Source organism: Chrysochloris asiatica, unplaced genomic scaffold, assembly GCF_000296735.1.
Source record: "Chrysochloris asiatica unplaced genomic scaffold, ChrAsi1.0 scaffold00010, whole genome shotgun sequence".
Classification (NCBI taxonomy): domain Eukaryota; kingdom Metazoa; phylum Chordata; class Mammalia; order Afrosoricida; family Chrysochloridae; genus Chrysochloris; species Chrysochloris asiatica.
In genome coordinates, this window is record NW_006408528.1 from 2,852,848 (window position 1) to 2,880,372 (window position 27,525).

The window sequence follows — 27,525 nt, forward strand, 5'->3', positions numbered from 1 at the left end:
TATTTATTGTCCAGCAGAGAAATCCCACTTTTCCTCTACTGGAGGGACAGAGGAGGAGAAAACCAATCAATAAATTTAGATTCAAGTAAAATACCCTGTTACAAATTTATCATTAATATTAGATTAGCGAGAGACAATGGCTGCAGGTCCACATACTTTTTACCTGCACTCTTAAAAACAAGGGGGTAAACCTCAAGGTTATTCAATTTAATATCTATTAGGAAGAAGGAGTCCTGGTATTGCGCTACAGGATATAGCACTAGACCATATGATCAGTTTGAACCACAAGGTTCGCAGTTCAAACTCACCAGCCGCTCCTCGGAAACCTTACTGAGGGTTGCTATGAGTCAGAACCGACTCAACAGCACTTAACAACAACAACAACATTAGGAAGTACCTTATCTTTGAGAATTCTGAAAATAACAATAGGCATTTCTTCATTTCCAGCTGTATCTATCAGTTTTTAATCTTGCGGCTGTATTACATTTAGGTATTCAGACTGGCCCAATTGATAAGTTGTGTTCCTTCCACAATCGACATACTGATACCGCTCCTGGGGTATCTGTTCAGAGTGCCCAAAGTATGTTGCTGTCACAGTAACTCTAAAAATAAAATATAGAGAGAAAAACATGAATAGTTATACAAGTAAGTTTTCTAAAGTGAAAATACTTTTAAACATAAAAATTCTCTCGACAGAGAGATTTTCTGATTAAGGACAACTTAACATTATGAGCACAAGTTCATATTTCCCCAGCAGACAACTGCAATGCCAGCTGAGCAAGCCCTAGCAAATAATTATACACAATAAATGGTATTTTAAAAATTACTTACCTTCAGTTAACAATATGTAAGTACTCACACACTTAAAAGTACTTACAGCAAACAAGGTTGTTATCTGCATATCTCAGTTTGCTAACGAATCCTGATACCACACTTTTCTTCATCTACTCCAGCTTCTCAATTATATGCTCAGCATACAGATTGTATGAGGACAGAGAAAGGATACAACCCTGACAAACAACTATCCTGATTTTAAATCATTCAGTATCCCCTTGTCCTGTTTCAACAAATTGCCTCTTGGTTTATATACAGGTTTCTTTGTGAGCACAATTAAGTGTCTTGGAATACACATTCCTTGCATAGCTATTTATGTCTTGTCATGATCTACACAGTCAAAACCTTTGCATAGGCAATAAAGCACAAGTAAATATCTTTCTAGTATTTTCTGTTTTCAGTCACGAACCATATGATATCAGATATCCCTAGTTACACATCCTCTTTTGAATCCAGCTTGAATTTCTGACTGTTGAGGCCACTTTTGAATTATCTTCAGCACAATTTTACTTGCATGGGATATTAATGACACTGTTCAATGATTTCTGCATTCTGCTGGGTCAACTCTCTGAAAAGAGCGCAAAAATGCATCTCGTTTCAACTGTTTAGCCAGGAAGCTGTCTTTCAAATTTCTTGGCATAGGTGAGTACAACATCAATTTGTTGAAACATTTCATTTTGTATTCCATTATTTCCAGAAGTCTTGTTTTTTGCCAGAGCCTTCAGGGCAGCTTGGACTTCTTCCTTCAGTATCATTGGTTCTTGATCATATGCTACCTTTTGAAATACACTGATCATTTGTTTTTGGTACAATGAATTTTAATACAGTGAATGTTGTTGTTGTTAAGTGCTGTTGAGTTGGTTCCAACCCATAGCGACCCTGAACAGGGTTTCCGGGGCTGTAAATCTTTACGGGAGCAGAAAGCCTCATCTTTCTCCTGCAGAGTAGCTGGTAGTTTCAAACTGCTGACCTTGTGGTTCGCAGCCCGATTCGTAACCACTACGCTACCAGAGCGGTGAATATCACGTTTATTCCTTCTATCTTATTTTGATGCTTTCTGTATCACTCAGTATTTTGCCCATGTTGCTGCTGTTGTTAAGAGCTGTCAAATCAGTTTAGACTCATAGCAACTTTGTATAGGGTTTCTGAGGAGCGGCTGGTGAGTTTGAACTATCTACCTTGAGGTCTAGTGCTTATCATACAGTGCCATACCAGGACTCCTATTTTGCCCATATTTTGTTGTTGTTAAGTGCCTTGGAGTCAGTTCCAACTCACAGCGACCCTGTATAGGGTTTCCGAGGAGCAGCTGATGAGTTTGAACTGCTAATCTTGCAGTTCAAACTCAGCCCACACCAGGACTGCTTCAGTATTGTACGTTGAGACTTAAATTTTCCGTTCTTTCAGCTTGAGAAATGCTGAGCTTGTTCCTCCCTTTGGTTTTCTAACTCCAGGTCTTTACACATTTCGTTATATACTTAACTTTGTTACTCGAGTTGCCCTTTAAAATATTCTGTTCAGCTTTTTTATTTCCTCATTTCTTCCATTCCTTATAGCATTTCTATGCTGCAGACCAAATTTCAGAGTCTTTTCTTAAACTCATTTTGGTCTTTTCTTTCTTTCCTGTCTTCTTAGTAACTTTTTGCTTTCTTCCTGTATGATGTTCTTGAAGTCATCCCACAACTCTCCTGGTCTTCAGTCATTAATGTTTAATGCATTAAATTCGTTCTTGAGATGGTCTCTAAATTCATGGGATACATTCAAGGTCATATTTTGTGGTTTGTGGACCTGTTTTAATTTTCTTCATCTTCAGCATGAACTTAAATATAAGCAATTGACGATCTGCTCCACAGTCTGTTTTGGGTGGTGATATTGAGCTTTTCTACTGTCTCTTCCCACAGATGTAGTAAATTTGACTCCTGTGTATTCTATCTGGTGACGTTCATACATACAGTTGACTTTCATGATGTTTAAAAAAGATACTTGCACTCAACATGTCATTGGTTTTGCAAAATTTTGAATCAGACAATCATATGACACCATCATTTCTATCACCAAGGCCATATTTTCCAACTACTGATCCTTCCTCTTTGTTTCCAACCTGTGCATTTCAATCACCAGTAATTATCAATGCATCCTGATTGTGTGTTTGACCAATTTCACACTGAAGACAGTAGAATTTTTCAATTCTGTCATCACTGGCTTTAATGCTTTGTGCCTATATTTAAATAACAGTGATATTAGCTTGTTGTCTTCCTTGTAGGAGTATGGATATTATCTTATCACAGGCAATAATGTACTTCAAGACAGATCATGAAATTTTTTTATAATTAATGTGATACCATTCCTCTTCAATTTGTTATTGCTGGCATAATAAACCATAGCATTGTCTGATTCAATTCAAAATGGTTAGTTGGGAGCAGCTATGCCGAAGTACCCTGACTTTGGGGTAGTTTAACCAAAGGATTGCAACTCAACAGTTGTGGTCCAGAAACTTGGGCTGCATCCAAGTCAAGATGCCCCCTGAGGAACTTGCAGGGCTGCCTCAGGGGACAAGGAGCTTGTAAGGTCTTTCCTTGTATGTACTTAGCTATGTCCTTCAGCTCAGTCTGCACAATATTCTAGCTGCTCTAATCTTTGTTCTGGCTAGCTACCACAAGTTACAGTTTTTCTAATACAGTTCCACTTACTACAGGCTCCTTCAGTACAAGATGTTCTTGTACTCCTTACCCTCCCTCAAGCACCTCCCCTTGAGCTGTGTATAAAATAAACTTGCACCACTAGGTCGGGAAGCAGTATCTCTATCAGAGTGCTGCATCCCACCTGGTCCCAACTTTATTTATTTTTATTTGTGTCTTGTATCTTAGTTTTTATTACTAATCTCCTGTCACCCCTATTAGGGTTTAATCTCTCCACACGGGTTGCAGAATATAGCCGATTGTCGGACAAGTCAAGGACCTTCCGCTCAGGTGCTCCAGACAAGTATCAGTCCATTTCAGCTCACTAATGCCTAGAATATTGATCTTTATGAATTTCATTTCATGTTTTGACAATTTCCTCAATTTTCCTAAATTCATACTTTGAATATTCCATTTACCAATTATTAAAGGAAGTTTGCAGCTGTTTCTCATTTTGAGTTCTGCCCCATCAGCAAATGAAGGTCCCAAAAGTTTTGTCCCATGCGTGTCATTATGGTCAACTCTACTACGAGGAGGCAGCTCTCACCCAGTTGTATTTTGCGTGCCTTCCAACCTGAGAGGCTTATCGTCTGGCATTATATCTGACAACATTCTGCTGTTATTTATAATATTTTCATTTTTTGGTACTACAAGTGACAATGTTCCACAGCTATTCATAGGTTTTCAATGTCTAAACTTCAGAAATAGTCTGCCTCTCTTTCTTCCTAGTCTGTCATCATCTGGAAGCACCGCTGAAATCTGTTCATCATGGGTGACTCTGCTGGTATTTAAAATACCCGTGGCATAGCTTCTAGAATCACAGCAACACATTAAGTCACCAGAGTACAACAAACTGACAGACGAATGGTAGGTTCAATGTCTAGATACAGTCATTATCAGCCATATGATTCTTCACTAGTACTCTGATTTCCTTCCTATTAATTCATTTGTAGAAGGGATAATATTTATTCTACCTCACAACACTCTTAAAACACCAAACACTAGACCACAGAGTCAGTTTGAACTGCAAGATCAGTGGTTCTAACTCACCAGTTGCTCTTTGGAAACCCTATACAGGGTCGTTATGAGTTAACTGACTCGACTTCACTTAACAACAATATATATTATATAAGTCAAGGTGGTTAAAAAAAAATCATACTTACTGCATCAAGAGAACTATGTTATGTACTTTGATGGACATCAGTGTACAGAAGTCACTGTTGAAGAAAATATGCCAATAAGTACAGATTATGACATTATACATTAAAATAGTTTAATTACCATTATTCTATTGTAAAGTAACTATAGATACTACTAAGAAAATGTAGTAAATATTACAAGTATATTATTTAGCATTTTTTGTACTTCAAATGCTGATTAATATATTTCATGACTTCTTATTCTAACATTATATTTCCTATACTATTTCAGCTGTAGAGTTGTTTTAACATGGGCTACAAATTGCTTATACATTTGAAATTCTTACTCAGAAATTCTAGATCCAGGCCCATAAGATAATAAAAACCTTTAAATATATATATTTTTTCACATGACGAGTTAATAATAATTTATATCTACTTTAAATTTTAAAACAAGATAAAAGTATTATACAGTATTACGTTTATGCTCCACTTATACTAAAATATCAATAAATACTACAGTTCTTATAGTGAGTGAAGATAAAAAGTGACATGGTGTTTATAATCCTAATGCTTATAAATAATAACTTTATGTGAATATGCCTAAGAGAAGAATAGATCAGAGGGCAGAAGGAATATTCCAGAAAGTTGTTCCTTTTCACTTATAGGAAACTAAAAAAACAAACAATCCTTGTAATTTATTCTATGACTTTAAGAAGTTATTAAAAATTTAGAACAACACACTAGTGAGTTACGTATATCACGGGCTGGTCAACCATTCAAGATTTAAAGGGTGGCATTTACCTGAAGACAAAATTTGGAAAAGTTGGGAAAGAAGGTAGATTGGAAACAAGATTCAGAGGGAGGAAGTAGGATACAATGAGGGATTGCAATTATTGCCATGATAAAGTATATGATTTGTTGAATGTAAAGCTGGTGATTTGCTCTGAACACTTTCACTCAATTCACAATAAAGAGCAAAATAAAAAATAAAAAAAAATCCAGAACTTACAACATATAACTCATTTCTTCTGCTATGATAGTAGGTACTGTATAATCAATCTGAAAGACAAAAATGGAAATAACCAGTAGAGAATACAATCAAAATATCAAACAGTTCAGATGCATTTCATATCTTCAGAGAATTTAGGACTGTCTCTCTTTATAAACTTTATGCTAAGATTTCCTCTTATATATACATGGGGACATATATCAAAGTTAAATATTTGCAAACTTCTCCTGCCCACTCAAGTTAACATGGTACACAAAGCTGAGACTAGGTTAACTCCTTAAAATGATTTTATGACTAAGGCTTACTTGTTTCATATCAAGTGGACCAATGTTGGTTATGTTGTTTAAGCGTGCTTTTCCAATGACTGTTTTTGAAAATTGAACTTGTGCAGTGATGTTTTCAACTTGAACAGAATAATAGTTATTGTTTGTTATATTTAGTGTGCTCTGCAAGAGAAAACAGAAAATATATATGTTATCTAAAAATAAGCATAAAAAATGCATGCTCAATAAAAAAAGTAACTTAATTCTAAGAAGAAGAAAATTTTAACCAAAAATGTTAAAGAACATCAAATACACCAATATTTTGGTTTGACCTGTGACCCCTATGCATATGCCTACAATAAACACACAAATTCACACACACAAAAATAGGCTTTGAAAATATATAGTGTAAGAATATGGAAAAATGCTAGAAAATATATTAAAGGCCTTAGTTAGCAAAAACTTAATATATTCTACATGAAATCTATAGTTTTTACTAATTACAAGTATATACAGGAATCCAGACTATATTAGAAGCTATTTCTATTATATACAGTGATAGCCATTTAAAAGAGTTACACTGTACTCAAAATAACTTTGCTTGTTTAAAGGAAACTAGTATTTGAATTTATATACTAATCTAGATTTATACCAGGTCAGTACAAATTACAGGGGAAATGAGATAGATTAAAATTCATTTGGTTGGAGAGAGATGTTGTTTTATCATTTCTATAAGGAGCTCTGGTAGCGTAGTGATTACGAATCAGGATGCGAACCTTAAAGCCAACAGTTCAAAACTACCAGCTGTTCCACGGGAGAAAGATGAGGCGTTCTGCTCCCATAAAGATTTACAGCCTCGGAAACCCTGTACAGGGTCGCTATGGGTCGGAACTGACTCAACGGCACTTAACAACAACAACAACATACTTAAGTAACAGCTGGGATGGACTTCTATATTTCCAATCCACAACTATTGTTTTAAATTACTTTAGAAAGTAGTGAAGGGAACGGAAAACAATGTTAAATCATGATGAAAAATAGTCAAAGCAAAAAAATGTTGCTGTGGAGAAATCGAGTAGCTGAGGACTCTAGACTCATAGAAAGAGAAAGTCTGTGTGTTGGCGGTCAAGAGGCAGGCTTGCATAATGTGCCCTTTGGTTGTTTAAACGATTATATATTTCTGAGTATTTTTGTGTACATTCCCCCCAAAAAGCCACAAAACAATGTTAAATCAGATGAAAAATAGTCAGCAAAAAAATGTTGCTGTGGAGAAATCGAGCAGCTGAGGACTCTAGACTCACAGAAAGAGAAAGGCTGTGTGTTGGTGGTCAGGAGGCAGGCTTGCAGAATGTGCCCTTTGGTTGTTTAAATGATTATATATTCCTGAGTATTTTTGTGTACATTCCCCCCAAAAAGCCACAAAACATACAGAGGGAATAGAAGCAAATACTATTGAATGATGATGCACGTAGGGGATTGTAATCCTTGCAATGAAACAATTGAGTGTAAAACTGATGTTCCCCTAAATATAAATAAATATCACTCACTTCACAATAAAAACTTTAAAAAAATGTTGCTGTTAGGTGCTTTGGGGTTGCTTCTGCCTCATAACAACCCTATGCACAACGGAATGAAACACTGCCTGGTATGTTTGAGTCCACAGTTGCTGCTGCCACTGTGACAATCCATCTTGTTTGGGGTCTTCCATTTTTTCACTGGCTCTCCACTTAAGCAAGCATGATCTCCTTCTTCAGGGACTGGTCCCTTCCTATAACATGTCCAAAGTATGAGAGATGAAATCTTGCCATGTGGCTTCTAAGGAGCATCTGACTATACTTCTTACACTGTAGATATGTTTGTTCTTCCGGTAGGCCATGGTACTATCAGCATTCTGTGACTACACCATAATTTAAATATTTTGATTCTTCTCTGGTCTTCTTTATTTTTCACCTTTCACATACATATGAAGCAGTTGAAAATAAAATGGCTTGGGTCATGCACACTTTAGCCCTCAAACTGACATCTTTGCTCTTGGACACTTTAAAGAGGTCTTTTGCAGCAGATTTACCTAATATGCAATTATTTATTGTCAGTTGTGAAGATGTTTGCAATTATTTGTTAAGTGCCCTCAAGTTGAGTATGTTCCAACTCACAGCGAGTGACCCTGTATACAGTTTCTGAGGAGTGGCTGGTGAATTTTTAGTTAGCATGTCCAGTACTTATCCTAGAGCACCATACCAGTACGCCAGTTCTGAGGATAGTAGAAACAAAATCAACAGGTACTAAATGATAACTATGGACGAATAGAAAATAACAATGGTACCATCTATGATATACAATGAGGCCTTACAGAATGAAAAGAAAATGATAAAACCCTAGTAGATATGAAAAAGGAAATAGATAAAAATATGAATAGGCAAATTCGAAATGTAAGATATTTCAATGGGCAAGAAATATTTGAAGAAATTCTCAAATTTAATTTGAGCTAGAGAATTTGAAGTTCGGGAAAAGTTGATAAAAGTAACAATGAAATACTGCTTTATATGTTTCAAATTAGTCAAATCTGTAGAAAGCAACAAATTCTATCCTGGCAGAGATAAGGAAAAGGGTATATTTGCAACTACTAACAAATATGCAAAGTGTTATGGACATTTTAATAAGTAATATAGCAACATTCATTAAGTTTAAAATTATATATACACCTACTCCTTACTTATAAATTATCTTGCTAATCAACATTTCATATTTAGACAGTATGTCGAGTAAAAAATCTACCTGTTTCATGCATTAAAGACATATGTCTCACAGTAGCAAACACTGAGGTGGTTGTATGATTAAAGTTATAACTGTGTCAACATGGCTGAACCATGATCCTCAGGGGTTTGGCAGTAATGTCATGATGTAATCTGGAACTTACATAATGATGTCATTTCACCATTATGTAATGATATGGTTCTCCTTTACACATAATGCTGATGTTTGCATAGCAACCTGATACTTGAAACCTAACTATGTACTTAAGTGAGGAGTTAGGTGTATACACACTCTGACCTAGCAATACTTCTGAGAGCCTATAACACAGACATAAAAACATTAGGATGTTAATGACAATGTTCTTTGTAGTGGCAAAAAAGAGAAAAAAAAGAAATGAATGCCTACTCATAAAGAGAATGGCAATCACATTAAACGCTTTCATGGGGTACATGAAAATACAACCATTAAAAAGAAAGGCTTAAGTCTAAACCAGGTAACAAGATGATTGAGAGAGACTTCTACAAGATATTAACAAATTAGAAAAGCAAGATACATAAAAATATGTAGAATTTTGGAAAAAAAAATTTTTAAATAAAATTTGAACATGTTAGTGTATCCGTGTACCAAACCAAAAGCCAAATCCACTACCAACGATTCAATTCTGACTCAGCAACCTTGTATAGGGTTTCTGAGGCTATAATTGTTTATGGGAGCAGAAAAACTCATATTTCTCCCTTGGAGTGGTTGGTAGGTTTCAATTGCTGGTCATCCAGTGCTTATCCTATGATACCACAATTGCACCTATACCTATACTGTTGCTAAGTGCTGTTGAGTCATTTCTGACTCACAGCAATTCTGTATAGGGTTTCCGAGGAATGGCTGGTGAGTTTGAACCACTGACACTGAGGCCCAGTGCTTCCTGCAGCACCACACCAGAACTCTTTTATCTATATAAATTAGTACAAATATGGAGAAATTTATGTAATATGGGATGAGTGAAGACAGTCTTAGTAGAACTGATTTAAAAAAAAAAATTAGAGATCTATGATTACATGATCACATTTATACATTCATTTAATTACAATTTGAAATTAAATAAAAACTTGGTAAAACAGGAGAAATCATCTTTACCTAAATATATAAAAATTTTATGATTCATTTTTTGCTATATTTCAATACTTTTTTTATTGCTCAGTCGTATTGCACTATATAAATATACCAGAGTTTATTGATTCATAAACTGAAGACCATTTGAATGATTTACATTTTTAGGCAATTATGAATAAAGTTTCTCTAAGCAGTAGTGTTCAGTTTAAATTCAGTTTAATTTTTCCTCTCTTGAACAAACACCAAGAATTGGGACTGCTGGGTTATATGCTAAGTGGACATTTGATTTTATAAAAAATAGCCAAATTGTTCTTTCAAAGTGCTTGCATCACTTTTATTTCCAGCAGCAATATATCAGTATGAAAATCCCAGTTGCTTGCATTCTCAACAACATTCAGCATTGTGTCACATTTTGTTCTTTTCTTTCTCAGTCTTTCTCTGGGACCAGTCCAAATCACAAACCTGCTTATACAAAAATGTGTTGTTATGTGCTGTCGAGTCAGTTCTGACTCAGAGTGATCCCAAATAGAGTTTCCAGAGAGCAACTGGTGGATCTGAACCATTGACCTTGTAGTCCAGTGCTTATCCTACAGCATCACATCAGGAGTCTAAAAATACTCCTCTGGAAAGGGTGGGGCCTCCATGAACTCACATGGAACCAACAATCAATTCTAATTAGATTTAATAGCCATGTCAATTTTATTCTTAGACACTACAGAATTATTCATTTGAGGTCAATGGATCTCCCATAACCCCTCTGTACAGGCAAAATAATGTTAGTATGTATCTTTTTATGAAGTATCCATAGTTTTCATCATTAGAATATTAAAACAATCAGCAATCCAGAGAGATTTAAGACAAAAATTCATATTAGAATTAGGAAAAGATGTATCGAGAGTTAGAAAGACAAAAAGAAAAAATTAAGCTCCAAGAAAGCCAACAAAAAAAGCAAAACAGAACAGTGATGATCCATTTAACTTCTATGTCAAAAAGGGTCCACAGTCATAAGATTTAAAATCATGAGGATTGCCGTTTTGTGAACCGTGGTGGCACAGTGGTCAAAGTGCTAGGCTGCTAACCAAAAGGTAAACAGTTTGAACCCACTATCCACATCTAAGTAGAAAGAAGTGACAACTTTGGAAGCCCTGTGGGGAGACTCAATCCCTCTTTAACTGGCAAATTTATTTTCAGTAATTTATCCTAAAGAAAAAATCTGAAATGGAAACAGTTTAAAAAGAATGAAGTTTCTTGAATAAATATTCTTAACTGCAAAACTAAACATTCATTAAGAAAATGGTTGAGTGAACTGTAATACAGTCATGACCATTTAAAATGGTAAAATATACTGTGATCACAGTTAACATAGCATTGTTGCTGTGAAATGCTGTTTCATAATGACCCTATTTATAGTTTGAGCCACTGACTGACTGTGGTTAGCAGATCAGTTACGTAAGTTATCATTTAGGTTCATATGAAAATGCTTTAATTTAGATTCATATGAAAATGCTTGACTGCATTTGCAAATATATTATCATTGTTACATACTATCAAGTTAGCTCTGACTCATAACTACTCTAAATACAACAGATTGAAACACTGTTTGGTTCCACACCATCCTTATAATTGCTTATGCATTTGAGCCGTTTCCATTGTTGCAGTAACTATGTAAATGTATTGTTGATAAATGCCATCGCAAGTCGATTCTGACCTATAGTGACCCTGTATAAGGTTTCCAAGGAGCAGCTAGTGAGCTTGAACCACCAACCTTGCAGTTCAGACTTTGCAGCCTGATGCATTAGTCCACAGCGCCACACCAGGACTCCATATATATGTATGTAAACGAACTCTGGTAGTGTAGTGGTTACGAATCGGGCTGCGAACCGGAAGGTCAGCAGTTCGAAACTACCAGCTGCTCTGCGGGAGAAAGATGAGGCGATCTGCTCCCGTAAAAATTTACAGCCTCGGAAACCCTATTCAGGGTCGCTATGGGTCGAAACTGACTCGACGGCACTTAACAACAACAACAAAGGTATTTGTTAAAAGTTGGGGGAGGGTTGTGTGTGCCACCGAGTCGGTTCCGACCCATAGTGACCCTGTATAGAGTTTCACAGGAGCAGCTGGTGAGCTCAAACTTCTGACCTTGCAGTTTAAATCGACTTTCCTAGTCCCACGCATTAACCTGCAATGCCATACCAGGAGTCCAACTTAGGTGTAAATGGAAGTAAAAACCTTGACACCTTATATTTTTCAAATATCTTACCAAATCTTTTGTTTTTAGATTCCTTTATTGTAAAATGCATTTTTCCCCATTACCTATCCAAATCTCTGAGGGTTAAAGATAAAGAAACCAATTTGGTGCTCTTTCAAAGGATTTATTTGCACCAGATTGCATAAATTCACCAATGAGATGAACTCAGGATTTCTGTGTTTAAAAGGGTTTTACTCTCTGCTTTATTTTTACAGTGCTCCAATATGCAAAACTCAATTCTTTTTTTTTTTTTGCCACTTGGCATGTCTGGAAGAGACTAGAAAAAAGCTAGAATCTGTAGATGTCTAAAAATAGAAAGAAAAAGAATACTATAAAATTCCTCATTTGGACAGGTCCTGAGTTGAAATCACATTCATCTGCAAAAGAAAACTATTTTATGTCAGAAATACTGTATTTTTTTGTAACTACAGATCCTGAACTTGGACTTGACAAAGTGAGGATTTTCAGGCACTGGATGAGTAAAAGCAGAAAAGCCATTTAGTTGGCCAACTGGCTAGTGACGTTTTAGAAATATCTTTTAAACTCAAACCTCCTGAGTCCCAAAACATTTTTTTAAAAAGCAAAAATATTCCCTGCAAGATCACACACTGAAGCATTTTGTTGCTTGTTTGGATATGAATAAGCAATTCAAAGGTGCAGTTGTCAATCTCTGGGAGTCTATAGAAGCTGCCACACTTTGCACTTGCTGAGCCCCAAAGGCAGTGTCAGCACAACCTTATACAGGTGTGAACCCCAGCAGCTGCAGATGGGATTAACCTACTCATCTGCCTCAAGCTCTTTTACTAAACCAGCTAGTTTTTCCATCCTGCAACTTGCTGATCATGTTTCACCTGTTTAAGCATGTATGTCACCAGATAGCTGAAAACAGACTCACAGTGGGTGGTGAGTTTGAACTGCCGACCTTGTGGTTCAAAATGATCTTGTTCTATGCCCTATGACCTTGTTCTATGCTGTACACATCCTACAGCACCAAATCAGGACTCCTTATGAGAGCCTATTTCCAGCCATCCTTGTCTTTTCTCCTGCTGGTGTGCAGACAGAGGCAAGGTGTGGAAGACAGACGCATGGATAACAGCAGAGGTGATGAGGGCAGTGGAGGGAGCCAAGCCAGAGGAAGAGAACAACCCCAGCAGCCCAGGCATCTAGTGACATGACAAAACTGGAGAGCTCACACCCAGAACCTTGTCCTCTGCTTCAGGTGAAGAACATTCTACCTGTGGACCAGTACTGCAACATCTGGGCTTGAAGACTTTGAAACCATTACAGGGAAATCATAAACAAGGAATAGTCATTTGAAAAGAGGAAGACACTCAGAGGTGGGATGACAAAGTGGCTGCAACAATGAGTTCAACATCTGTGAGGACAGTAAAGGACCGGGCTGGTTTCATTCTGCTGTACATAGGGTTGCTATGAGTCAGCATTGACTTGACAGCACCTAACAATAACAACAAAAGGAGAGCTGCCTTCCCTTAAAAAACAAACAAAACAAAAAACCCTTATGAGACCACAGATGTATTATGCCATTGGATGTTACTTAAAAAAGAGATTAAGTACATGTTAAAGTAAGTATGTTCAGGGACCAGGTGTAAATTGCTACAACCTGATCAACTGGACACTTGTTTATGGATGAGGTTTGCCCCAAATTTCAAACGAATAGGGAAGGATTCTCTATCATAGTCAAGGATAGAGCAAGTCTCCTCAGTATAATGGGTTGATAGGGATGGGCAATTTAAGACTTCAGTTATCAAAATTGGGGGCTAAAAGGCAGAAAGTGGCTAACTTACAAGCTTTCATGAGGATGCTTAGTGTCAGAATGAGGGGAGTAAGACAGAAACCCTACTGAATAGGTTTCCTCATGCCCATATAGGTCTGGTGATGAGGGGGATAGGGTTTTATGTTTCAACTGCGAGTAATTGTTTTCAGGTCTAATGGTGATTGTCACAACAGTAAATGTAGAAAAGGGGGAGCAGTTAATCTGTCATTTCAGAAACAGCAGAGCCTAGGACCATCAAGAGGGAAGAACATGACAGGAGCAAGGGATCCTAACCAGAAAAACAGCGACAAGAGAGATGGTAGCGGAGGCGATGGCACAGAGAGACAGAACAGCATTGGACTTTAGGGCCATGGACTAAGAAAAGCAGTGTGCCTGTGGGCAGAAGGCTGGTTTGCAAAATGTGCCCTTTGGATATTTAAATGAATATATATTTATAATGTGGTATTTGTATATATAGAAAAATGGTAATAGAGGTAAATACTATTGTTGGTTAAAGGTGCATGGAATGGACTGTAATTATTACAATGATTTTCTGAATGTAAAAATGGTGATTTGTGCTGTAAGCCTTCACTTACTCAATACACTATAAAAGATTAAAACATCAAAAAAGAGTATGTTGCTGATGTTAAGTGCCATTGATTCGGTTCTGACTCATAGTGACCCTGTACAGGATTTCCGAGGAGCACTGGTGCGTTGGCAGTCAAGAGCTTCTCCTATGGCTCCATACCAGGACTCCAAAGCATAGCTGTACTTTTTTTTTTTTTCTCTAACAACAAATTGATTATTTTACTTTATCTTCCTAAAGGCATCTTCAAATACTTAATGCTATGTAGTAAATATGGTATACAAAGAATTGCCAGCATTTATTATTTGCCATTTTCAGCTGAAACCAGAATGGCAGAAAATGTCACTACAAGAAAGTAACAAAGCTCTACAGACATGCCTCATGTTGCCGCACCTCCGTTTTACCAACTGAAGATCTGTGGTAATCATGCATTGAGCAAGTGCACTGCTGCCACTGGTTCCTACAGCATGTGCTCACCTTGTATCTTGGTGTCACATTTTGGTAATTCTCAGTATTTCATGCTCTTTCACAATTTTATTACATACTTCATAGACTACAGTATAGTATAAACATAACTTATATACATTGGTAAACAAAAAAATATTTTTATTTTGATATTTGCTTTATTGCGAAGGTCTGGAACCAAACACACAATATCCCTGAGGTATAACTGTATAGAAAGCAAAGTAAACACTGTGCATTTAAAAACATCCTCCCTGTAAGGACACAGGAATGGCTTCATGGATAAAAGACTAAGTTAAACATTTTAAATAAGTTTGTACTCACTGTGATATTCAAATATATTGTACGCTTTTCAACGTCATAAGTGACATATGCTGATTTTACTCCAATGTATTTCACGCCAATAGAGCGAGGGAAAAGGAACAACACAGCCAATCCAGAAAGGAGCAGACAGACAATGACAGATGCCACCACATACAGCTTTCTGAAAAAGAAAATTGGATACTTACATTTGTATGTATCAAAAGCTATATAATGAAATATTTACAGAAAATATCTTCAAATTGCATATTTTTCCTATTATCCTAGAACTTGGACTTCCGATGTGGTGCTATAAGATCAGCACTAGACTGCATACCATAAGGTTGGTGGTTTAAACCCACCAGTTGCTCCTTAGAAACCCTATACAGGGTCACTATGAGTTGGAATCGACTCACTGACACTTAACAACATATCCTAGAAGGATAAGGTAATTTGACCAAATTTTGCATTTTAAAAGCATTGTGTAAGGCTGTACACACTATTTAAGTTTGAAAAAGTTCTCTTTAAAAGATGAATTCACATTTTGGTGACCGCTATTTAGGCTTAGAGTATATAGAAAATGCATTGCAGTGATTCCCAAGTTAGGCTTCACATCAGAAACAAGTGTGTGTGTGTGTGGGGGGGCTTCATAAAAAATATAAATTTCAAAACTTCCTTCTGAACTAACTGAAGCATCGTTTTTGCTTGTGAATTTAACCATTATATAAACCTCTAAAGTGACTGTTCATTAAAACCACCTGTAACGTCTTTAAAAAACAAACAAAAAACCCCACAAGGCATATTCATGTCTCATCAACTTCACTTTAATCAGCCCTTTTTGCGCCTCCTTATCCCAAATTACCTGGAGTATTGGTGTGGTGCTTAAATATCTGTACCTGTTGTTGTTGTTAAGTGCTGTGAAGTCAGTTCTGATTCTCAACAATACAGTGTAGAGTTTCCGAGGAGCGGCCTGTGAGCTTGAACAGCCAACCTCGTGGTTCAACTTGACCTTCTGGTCCAGTGCTAATCCTATAGCACCACACCAGGACTCCATATACATATATTGTTGTTTTTACGTTCCAACTTATAACGATCCTGTATAGGGTTTCTAAGGAGCAGCTGGGGGGGGGGGGGTTGAACTGTTGACCTTGCGATTAGCAGCCCAGTGGTGATCCTACATCACCATACCAGGAGTCCATATATGTATTTGTTGTTGTTGTTAAGTGCCATTGAGTCAATTCCGACCCATAGCGACCCTGTATAGGATTTCCAAGAAGCAGCTGGTTAGCTTGAACCATCGATCTTGCAGTTCAAATGACTTCGCAGTCTGACGCATTATCCCACAGCGCCACACCTGCCTGATTTGTTCCACAGACTACTGATGCTCTATTCAATTTTTCCTTTTTTTGATATGTTCAAGTACTTTATTTAAAAAAATGGCACAGTATTTGCATAGAACCTCCCCACATCTTCCTGTATACTTTAAATCCTCTCTAGATTATTTGTAATACAGAATGCAATGTAAATGTTATGTAAATAGCAATTTTTGCTCCCTCTCAGCCTGTTAGAGATTGCTTTGACCACTTAATTGTCACCCTCCCCACCATCATGCAGGGCCTATGGTACTCTTTTAAATACCAAATGCCCTATGAATGATGAGATTTTTTGCACTGGTTTGTGAAAACAAGCATTCCTGGCCCTGTGTTGATGGGTACTCAGTTGAAGACTTGAAGGGCACCCTCTGCGTATCTCGAGCTTTCTCTCTGTGCAGCTGTTTCCTCTATAATAAATACTCTATCATGCTAACTGTAGTCACCTTGGCTTCTGAGACTCCCAGTTCCACTTTCTCAATTCATGGAGACTACTGAGCTATGCCTAGCTTCCTTTCCCTGTGCTGTAGCCTAGAAATATGTTCACGGTCTAAAAACATAGCCTCAGTTATTTGTCCAGTATTTCAATTGTTTCGAGTGGGAGGGTAAATTCAGTCCATTACTCCAACTTGACTGAAAGTTGGAATCCAATTTATTTGATTTTGTATTTCTTTGCTAATGCTGAAACTCATTTTAATGGCATTTACATAATCACTTATATTTTATTCTATAAGTCCTGTGTACTAATTTCAAAATAACAACATTACATCAACACAACTATTGGGTGTTGTTCAAAATTGTGTTGTTTTTTATTATCTAGAACTCCCCTCACTAAATTTTTTTCCCCCCACCCTACTAAATCTTGACAGTCTGAATACAATGTTTCCAAGTAACTCATCTGTGGTTATGCCATAAACTTAAAATACTGTTAAATCTGCTGTTTGCTTCAATCATTTTATTTTGTTTTTCCTTTCAATTTAGTACTTTTAGTTATGCCAACAAAGCAACATTCATAAAACATTTACATGGTTCTAAAGCCAAACAAAAGAATCCTGGAGGTGCAATGGTTAAAGTGCTCAGCTTCTAACCAAAAGGTTAGCAGTTCTAACCAGTGGTTCTGAGGGAGAAAAAAACGCAGTGATCTGCTCCTAAAAAGATCATTGCTGTTAAATGTCTCTGAATTGGTTCTGAATCATAATGACTCTATATCGGGTTTCCGAAGAGCAGCTGGTGTATTTGAACCACCAACCTTGGGAGTCAAACTGACCATGTGGTCCAGTGAATTATCCTGCAGGACAACATTGTTGTTGTTGTTAAGTACCATCAAGTCGGTTCTGACTCATAGCTACCCTGTATAGGGTTTCTGAGGAGCGGCTGGTGAGCTTGAACCACCAGCCTTGTGGTTCAAACCGAATTTGCAGTCCAGCGCATTAACCCATAGCCCCACAGCCTAGGAAATCCTATGGGGGCAATTCTATTCTATCCTATCAGAAAGCTATGAGTAGGAATCAACTCTATGGCACACAAAAACAACAAAGTCAAAACAATTTAAAAAGCACATATAGTGTCTCATTTGCTTATCTGTTTCCTCTTCCAAATTCTCCCCTTTCACAAACCCTGTAGGTAATGAAGTTAGTTTTTGGGTTATCATTCTATTGTTTCTCTCTGCCTGTATATATATGTTTCTTTAAAAAAACAACAACAATGAGTTTTGGATATCACATTGTAGTAACTTAACAGAGTTATTAGTCATTTATTGTACCATTATATAAATGTAGCATAATTCATTCTAACAATCCATTATTGGTCATTCGGATTGTTTCTAGTCTTTTGCTACATTACAAACAGGCACAATGAAAATTTATGTAAATACCATTGACAATTTTTGCCAACTAGGTCTAGATTTTCCAAATTAGAATTCTGGAGCTGAAAAGTAAATGCATAAGTAACTGTTATACATAACACCAAATTTCCCTCAACTAGCAATGCATGAGTATACTCGTTTTCACTCAGCATTGCCAACAGAATTATGTTGTGAAAATTTTGGATGTTTGCCAATCTTAGGGATGAGAAATAACATCTCAGTGTAGTTTTAATCTGTATTTCATTTATAAGCAAGCTTGAGCATCTTTTCATATGTTGAAGGGCCTTTGATTTAGTTTAATGAACTAGCTGTTCATAACTCTTATTCAGATTTTAATTGGTGATTAGCATTTCTCTTCTCTATTTTTGAAGCTCTTTACAGAGTAAGGACATTGATCACCCTTCATCTGATTTAAGTTATAAGACATTATTTTCCAGTTTGCCATTAGTATTTTCAGTTTAATTAATGTTTAATTTTGGATCTTGTAAAAATTAACACCGCTATGTTTAATAATCTCTTACCACTTCTGGATTTTGAGTAAACTGGAAAAGCTTTGTCCACTTTCAGGTTTTTCACTCTGATTGCTTACATGCTCACAGCAGATTTTATACTTACAGGTCAGATGAACTGTTTGTAAAATCCTTGCTTCATTTTATTGCCATGAGTGGTGTCTTCTTTTGGCAGAGTATTTGCTCTACTGCCTTCTTGTTTGAAGCATTGTGGTCAAGAAGTAGCATATCAAGCTGGTATTTATCTCTTATAAGGTAATTGATGCTTTGCCAGGGTGCACAAAGGATTCTCGCCTTACCCCCTTTCAAAGTCTAGTAATTTTATCAAAGTATGCTTTTTGTCAAGAGTCATGGTAAGTCTTTTTCAATATGTAGGTTCAAATCTTTTATTTCATGAACGCTTTGAAGTCCCCTCATATAAATGTTTATTGTTTGCTCAGTTCTACTCCTTCCATGTTCTTTTCACGAACACCAATTGCTTTTATGTTCAATCTTCTTTGTTTGTCTTCTACATTATTATTTTTTTCAAATCTTTTTCATTAATTTGTGCTTTTTTTCTTCCTTTTATCCTCTTTTCTTTTACAGTACTTGTCATAGTATCTATTTATACTTCTATTCTTCCAGTTTTGTCTTGGTTTCCGAATTTCTTTTCAAGTTATTTCTAGGGATGTGTAGACTATTTTCATATTCTTATTGTTTAGTTAATTCATTTCTGAAGTTTTCAATTTCTGACATGCTGTTCTGTCATTTTACAGTTTTCTCAATTTTTTGAACATTTTATAACATTAAGAATTCACCTGCTTTTCTATGTACTTTTACCATCTATCAGCATTTTGTTCACCTCACCTTCTGCTCCACCCCCCGCCCCCCACCACACACACATACACACACACACACACAATGTCTTTGTATGGTTGTTGATTAGAATCCTCTTCTGTTGTTCATGCTTAAATGAGATGGCATTTGTTAAATTAAACTCCCTCTTGAAACTTTGTAAGCCAGTCACTTCGTGCCTGTATCATCCCTCATTTCAGATAGCCAATGTCTAAGATGTCCATCCCTATCTACCCTGTATAAAGAGGGGGTAGCATTGATACTTGATGTGAAGACTCCTTCCCTCTTTGTTGGTATTTTGAGCTACTACCTCCATGAGTATGGGTCAAGTTCTTCAAATTGTAGCAATTTACTCTCATTTCCTTTATTAAAAATTGTTTTCTTTTTTATCTTCCTCTAGTCAAGTTCTGATTACCAAGCCATTGAGGCTAGGTCAGATGGGTACTGTCTGAAAATCTGGGTGTTCTTGTAGCAGCAGCAGTTTTAATAAATAGATTTGAGAAGAGCTTACCACAATGAGGATCTTTTCTTAAGGATATAAAACATAATGACATCATGATTTAACATCCAAACAGAACCCAATTGACTGCTGCTGAGTTGATTCCAACTCACAGTGACTCTGTAGGACGGAGTAGAACTGCCCCAAAGGGTTTAAAAGGTTGTGATCTTTACAGAAGCAGACTGTCATTCTACCATAAAGTCACTGTTGGTTTTGAAGCTTTTGATGATCCCTTAACCACTCTGCCACCAACACTCCATATGATTTATCAACTTGGTATTATTTTCCTTTTAACAGTTTTAGCAAGATCATATATAATGCAAACAAAACAAAACAAAACAAACAAACACAGACACACAAAAATCAAAATGAAAAACACAACAGCAAAGAAAAACCAGTTGCTATTTTCTTATAATCACTTACGTTCTTCTTGGCCTTAGTCTTTGATCACTATAGGGAATCAATGCCACAAGTTGGTTTTCTTGTCCTAAAAGTGGAAGTTAGAAAGTTATTAACATGATTAATTAAAATACAGTGGCTCTGTATCACACCGTCATTTGGAAAGACTAGCATACCATCTGGCTGTCATCTTATTCCTTTAGGACCGTGCTCTAGAAAGCTTTAAAATTATCTAGAAGTTTAGTTACATAGTAGCCACTGAGTTGTGTTTGTTTTTTTAAACCTACTATATTAACCAGTAAAATCTATTATGAAGAATGAATACTTTCTTACTTTTTCTTCCACTAAATAAGATCTTTAAAAAAACAAACAAACAAAAGCAATCACTGCTTTCAGAGGATCTGATTTTGTCAGGCCTTCCCTTCAACTCTATTATTATCCACTGAAACTCTCATTTGGTTATCTTCCTGAGAACGGAAAAGGAGGAACATGTCCTGAATGTTCTCAAACCCACATACCTACAGGGGTTCTTACACTGTCCATGAAAAATCCAAACTGACATATATTAAGTCTCATATTATGAGACACCGACATAAGGAGCTTTCCTGAACTCTTTCAAGTGAGCCCCTTATACACTAAGCCTCTTCAAAGTATATTATTTCTTTCCTGCACTTGTTAAGTGCTGTTGAATCAGTCCCAACTCACAGCAACCATCCTGTATAGGGTTTCTGAGGAGTGGCTGATAGGTTTCAACTATGGACTTTGCGGTTGGCAGTCCAGTGCTTATCCTACAAGCGCAGTACCAGTACTCCTTGGATTGAGTGATATTCATGACATCTTTAAATGTCAATTTTGCTATATTCTCAGAAGTTGGCTCTTCATAGCAAATACTAAAGCACAATATATGCAGTTGGACTCATGCCCTCCTGCATACTCAGTATCACTGCTCTAATGATTTTCTCTCTATCAATGTTTTCTCTATGAATCATTCTCAAACATTCTATAAATAAATCTATGTGAAAAAAATCCCTCTCTTGCCTCACAACCTCTCAAGTTTACTACTTCTTTCTTCGATTGCTGTTGTTAAGTGCCAATGAGTTGGTTCCAACCCATGGTGACCCTGTATAAGGTTTCCAAGGAGTAGCTGGTGAGCTTGAACCACTAACCTTGCAGTTTAAACCGACTTTGCAGTCCAGTGCATTAACTCACACTGGACTGCACACACCAGGACTCCTTCTTCACTCTATACAACTACACAGAAAGCTGGAGTGTAAGAAATCCCTGTGTGTGTGTGTGTGTGTGTGTGTGTAAGACAAGTGGGAAAAAAATGCCCCAAGGAGAACAGTGTGACCACCTTCATAATATGCTACTCATAAATCAAGCAATGTGAGCACTGGCAACTAGTGATTGGATTTGGTAATACAGAGGTCACTGGAGACCTATACAAGAGCATTTTTGGTCTATACAAGTATTCAAAAAAGCTACTTTACCTATCTGTAATCTCCTTTTCCCCCTATGTTCTCTGGATCTGCTCTATATTCGTATGTGCTTTTGCTTCCATTGGCCATTTTTAATATTGTTGACAATGTTGGGAATGACAGACTGAAAAGGAATGGCATTGCATCCATTGTCAAAAAGAGCATTTAATGATCTAACATGAAGTACAGTGCTCTCTGTGATAGGATAGTATCCATATGCCACAAAGAAGACCAGTTAATACCATTATTCAAATTTACAAACCAAACGCTAATGCCAATGATAATGAAGTTGAAGAATTCTACCAACTTCTTCAATCTGAAATTGATCAAACATGCTATCAAGATGCACTGATATAAATTACTGGTGAACGGAATGGGAAAGTTGGAAACAAAGAGGAAGGATCAATAGCTGGAAAATATGATCTTGGTGATAGATATGTTAGAGATCGCATGAGAGAATTTGCAAGACAAATGACTTAGGCATTGCAAACACCTTTTTTCAACAACATTAAAGGCAATTTTACATGTGAACCTCATGATATGGAATACACAGGAATCAAATTGACTACATCTGTGGGAAGAGATGACAGAGAAGCTCAATATCATCAGCCAAACGAGGCCAGAGGCAAGCTGTGAAATAGATCATCAATTGCATCATATGCAAGGTCAGGCTGAAGCTGAAGAAAATCAAAACAAGTCCACTAGTGGCAAAATATGGCCTTGAGTATACTCAACCTGAATTTAGAGACCATCTTAAGAACAGATTCAATGCATTAGATAATAATGACTGAAGACCATCAGAGCTTTGTGATGACATCAAGAAAATTGCACAAGAAGCAAAAAGCCATTCAAAAGAAAGAAGCCAAAATGGATGTAAGAAGAGACTCTGAAACTTGCTCTCCAGCATAGAGATGCTAAAGAGAATGGAAGAAATGAGGAAGTCAAAGAACTAAACAGAAAACTTCAAAAGGCAGCCCAAGAAGACAAAGTCATGTATTATAATGAAATGTGCAAACACCTGGAGTTATGAAACCAAAAGGGAAGAACATGATTGATATTTCTCAAATTTAAAGAACTGAAGAAAAAGTTCAAGTCTCAGATTTCAATAATGAAAGATTCGATGGGCAAAATACTATGTTGTTGTTGTTAGGTGCCATCGAGTTGGCACTGACTCATAGCGACCCTATGCACAGCAGAATAAAACAATGTCCGATCCTGGGCCAACCTCACTACTGTTGCCACACTTGAATCCATCTTGTTGGGGGTCTTCCTTTTTTTCTCTGACCCTCCACCTTATCAAGCATGATATCCCTCTCCAGTGACTGATCCCTCCTGACAATATGTCCAAAGTATGAGAGACGAAGTTTGGCCATCTTGGCCTCTAAGGAGCATTCTGGCTGCACTTCTTCCAAATCAGATCTATTGTTTTTTTTTGGCAGCCCATGGCATTTTCAGTATTCTCCTCCAACACCATAATTAAAAGGCATCAATTCTTCTACGATCTTCCTTATTCATCGTCCAGCCTTCACATCCACATGAGGTCATTGAAAATACCATGGCTTGGGTCAGGTGCACCCTAGTCCTCAAGCTGACATCTTTGCTCTTCAACACTTGAAAAAAGTTCTTGTGCAGCAGATTTGCCTAATGCAATATGTCATCTGATCTCTTGACTGCTGCTTCTGTGAGTGTTGATAGTTGATCCAAGAAGCATAGAAAATATCAAAAGAAGATGGATGGAATACACAGAGTCACTGTACCAAAAAGAATTGGACAATCTTCAACCATTTAAAGAGGTCCATATAATCAAGTGGACTTCTGGTGTGGCACAGTAGGATCAGCATTGCGAACTACAAGGTCAGCAGTTCAAACTCATCAGCTGTTCCTTGGAATCCCTATACAGGGCCGCTATGAGTCAGAACTGACTTGATGGCATTAATCAACAACAACAACATATGATCAAGTACCAATGATATTGAGGGAAGAGGTCCAAACCGCACTGAAGGCATTGGAAAAAACAAGGCTACAGAAATTGATGGAAAACAAATTGAAATGTTTCAGCAAATTGATACAGTCCTTGATGTGCTAACTTGTTTATACCAGGAAGTTTGGAAGACAGCTTCTTAGTTAACTGATTGGTAGAGATCCATTTGTGACCATTCCACAGAAAGTTGACCCAATGGAATTTAGAAATCATTGAGCAATATCATCAATATCACATGCAAGCAAACATTTTGCTGAAGATAAATAAAAAATAGTTGCAGTGATACACAGACAGGGAACTGCCAGAAAATCAATATGGATTCAGAAGAGAACATGGGACTAGGGCTATCACTGCTTATGTTAGATGGAACTTGGCTGAAAGTAGAGACTACCAAAAAGATGTTACTTCTGCTCTATTGACTTTACAAAGGTATTCAACTGTGCCAATCATAATAAACTATGGATAACATTGTCCAGAATGGGTACTCAAGAACACCTAACCATGCTCATTAGGAACCTCTATATAGACCAAGACACAGTCATTCAAACAGAACCAGGGACACTGAATGGTTTAAAACTCAGTAAAGGTGTGTGATTTGGCACTGCAGATAATGCAGTGGACCGCAAGGTCAGTTTGAATCATGAGGTCAGCAGTTTAAACTCACCAGTCACTCCTCAGAAGCCCTATACAGGGTCACCGTGAGTCGGAACCGACTCGATGGCACTAACAAGACCATCACCACCAACCACCACCAACCACCACCAACAATTCAGTCTGCATGCTGAGCAGGTAACTGCGAAATTGGATTATATGAAGAAGAACGCGGCATCCGGATTGGAGTAAGATTTATTAATAACCTGCAATAAGTAGATAACACAACCTTGCTTGATGGAAGCAAAGAGGGCTTGAAATACTTAGCAATAAAGATTTAAGCTTGCAATATGGATTGCAACTCAATGTAAAGAAAACGAAAACCTTCACAACTGCACCAATAACATCAAGATAAATGGAGAATAGATTGAAGTTGCCAAAGACTTCATTTTGCTTGAACTCATAATTAACATTTATGGAAACAATGGTCAAGAAATCAAGCGATGCACTAGGCAAATCTGTAGCAAATGATCTCTTTCAAGTGTTAAAGAGCAAAGATGTCAATCTGAGGACTAAGTTAAACCTGACCCTAGCCATGGTATTTTTAATCACCTCACAGGCCTGTGAAAGTTGAATTAAGATCGTACAAGAATCGATGCATTTGAATTATGATACTGATGAAGAATATTGAAAGTACCATGGACTGACAGAAGAAGTCAGCTAGAATATTCCTTAGAAGCGAGGATGGTAAGACTTTATCTCTCACACTTTGGACATGTTGTCAAGAGGGACCAGTCCCTGGAGGAGGACATCATGCTTGGTAAAGTGGAGAGTGAGTACAAAAGAGGTAGACCACTGATGAGATGAACTGATGCAGAGGCAGCAACAAAGGGCTCAAACATGACAATGGTAACAATGGTGTGGGACATGGTGGCTTCTTCCTATTGTGCATAAGGTTCCTAAGAGTCATAACGGACTTGACAGCACCTAATAACAACATGTACTGATAACATAAACTAGGCTTTATACTTAAATTCTAGACTTTCATAAATAATTTTCTGCTAAACATAGCCACTTAGATATCAAGCTGTTGTTAAGTGTCTTTGAATCATTTCCGATCCATAGCAATCTTGTATACAGTTTCTGAGCCTGCAAATCTTTATGGGAACAGACAGCCTCATCTTTTTCCTATGGCTCAGATAACGGACTCAAACCGCAGACCTTGGGATTTGCAGTCCAGTGTTTATCCTATAGAGCCAGCATACTTCCTAGATATGACATATGACTCATGAAACTTCCATGTATAAAAAGTGGGCTCCTGACCGCTGAAACACACACCAAAATCTGTTTTTCCCCTTTTCAATAATTGGCTTCTTCATTTCTCCAGTTGCTCAGGTGGAAAAATTTTAGTCATCCTTGAATCCCTTCCTTCGCTCCATAATCTGTGTCCAGGATTCCCAAAAACCTTCTACACCATGTCTTAACATAATATAATTACCACCCACCCCCCTTACCCTGTGCACAAATCCCTTTAACTACATTAATCCTTTTATTGTCAAACTATTATAACATAAAGCCATCACATTCAAAGCCAGCTAGAATATAAATTTCCCCACTCTATCCCCCAAGGTAAGGAGCTCTGGTAGCGCTGCGGTTACGAATCGGGCTGCGAACCGCAAGGTCAGCAGTTTAAAACTACCAGCTGTTTGGGAGAAAGATGAGGCTTTTTGCTCCCGTAAAGATTTACAGCCTCGGGAACCTGTACAGGGTCGCTATGAGTCAGAACTGATTCCACGGCACATAGCAACAACAACAATCCCCCAAGGTATTCTCATAGACTTTGATATACTTTACACTGTCACTAGGTCCCCTCTTTCCATGATCTCTCCACAGTCATATACCAACTGTTACCAACCAGAGAATGGGAAGACCATACAGTACCTTTAGTATTTCTACCTGCTGCCACTGATATTAAAATAATCTAGACATAGGGGGTTACCTGTAACATAAAATGTACCAAAACAACTGTGATATGCTTTTTATAGATGCCAAATAGCATTTAAAATTTTCACTCAAGAGACAGTACATAGTAGGCTGTTGTTGTTATGTGCTGTCAAGTCGGTTCTGACCCAAAGTGACTTAGGGGAGAAAAACTAGTGGGGCAGACAGATGGTTACCATTTGTACTGCTTTAGGAACTTTAATATTTATATGCTTGTTTCTTTGTGTCCTTTAGACTAAAGGAAGCTGATATAAAATTTGAATTCAAAGGCTTTTTAGAACATAGGAAAGGCACAGATGCATGTGTTGTATTTTATATAATACTTAAAATCATGCTTTAAAGGAACATCACGCAAAAACACATACCCCTGGGAATTCTTCCTGTTCCTTGACATGTGGGACAGGTGACGCTATCTCTTCCTGTAAATTCCACATATGGAAACTGAGAGACATCACCATTTCTTCCATCTTCATTATGGACTTCATTTTCTATCAGTCCATTCCTCATATTTTCTGTTGACGTGATTCCATCGTAAGCATCTTCTTTATTTGAATGCAAAGGTAAATGAGAAAAAGACTTTCCCATGTCTAAAGAAAAAGAAATATCTTACAATAAACTCAGGAAAAGCACACTAAAAAATATTTATACTTATCTCATTAATTTGGAATAATTTCAAGGGAGTGTTCAGATTACATTTTTGGAACGGAATCATATTCTAGCAAAATAATGTCTAAAAAAATAAACAATGTACTAGAGCCCAGAAGTGTTTTTCCAATAAAATATTATGAAATGACATCAGATTTATTACAATAAAAGGCATTCAAACATTGACAAAGGTCTATATA

At 37.1% G+C, this 27,525-nt stretch overlaps 1 protein-coding gene across 1 annotated transcript; it reads right to left on the reverse strand.

Moving 5' to 3' along the window:
• Positions 1–463: 463 nt before the first annotated feature.
• Positions 464–27,265, reverse strand: TMEM106B (transmembrane protein 106B). The gene is made up of 7 exons (XM_006834387.1): positions 27,046–27,265; positions 20,654–20,717; positions 15,179–15,338; positions 5,966–6,106; positions 5,661–5,710; positions 4,673–4,726; positions 464–602 (listed from the first exon to the last, which is right to left on the reverse strand). The coding sequence occupies exons 1-7, from the start codon at positions 27,263–27,265 to the stop codon at positions 464–466; spliced, it is 828 nt and encodes a 275-aa protein (XP_006834450.1).
• Positions 27,266–27,525: the final 260 nt, after the last annotated feature.

Excerpts from the sequence above, each read along its gene's own strand:
- TMEM106B (XM_006834387.1), bottom strand. The coding sequence starts at position 27,265 with ATGGGAAAGTCTTTTTCTCATTTACCTTTGCATTCAAATAAAGAAGAT. Across the intron at positions 20,718-27,045 it reads AACAGGAAGAATTCCCAGGG|GACAAGAAAACCAACTTGTG; the intron begins GTATGTGTTTTT and ends TTCCACTTTTAG. Across the intron at positions 6,107-15,178 it reads CAATATATTTGAATATCACA|AGCACACTAAATATAACAAA; the intron begins GTGAGTACAAAC and ends TTTCTCTTGCAG.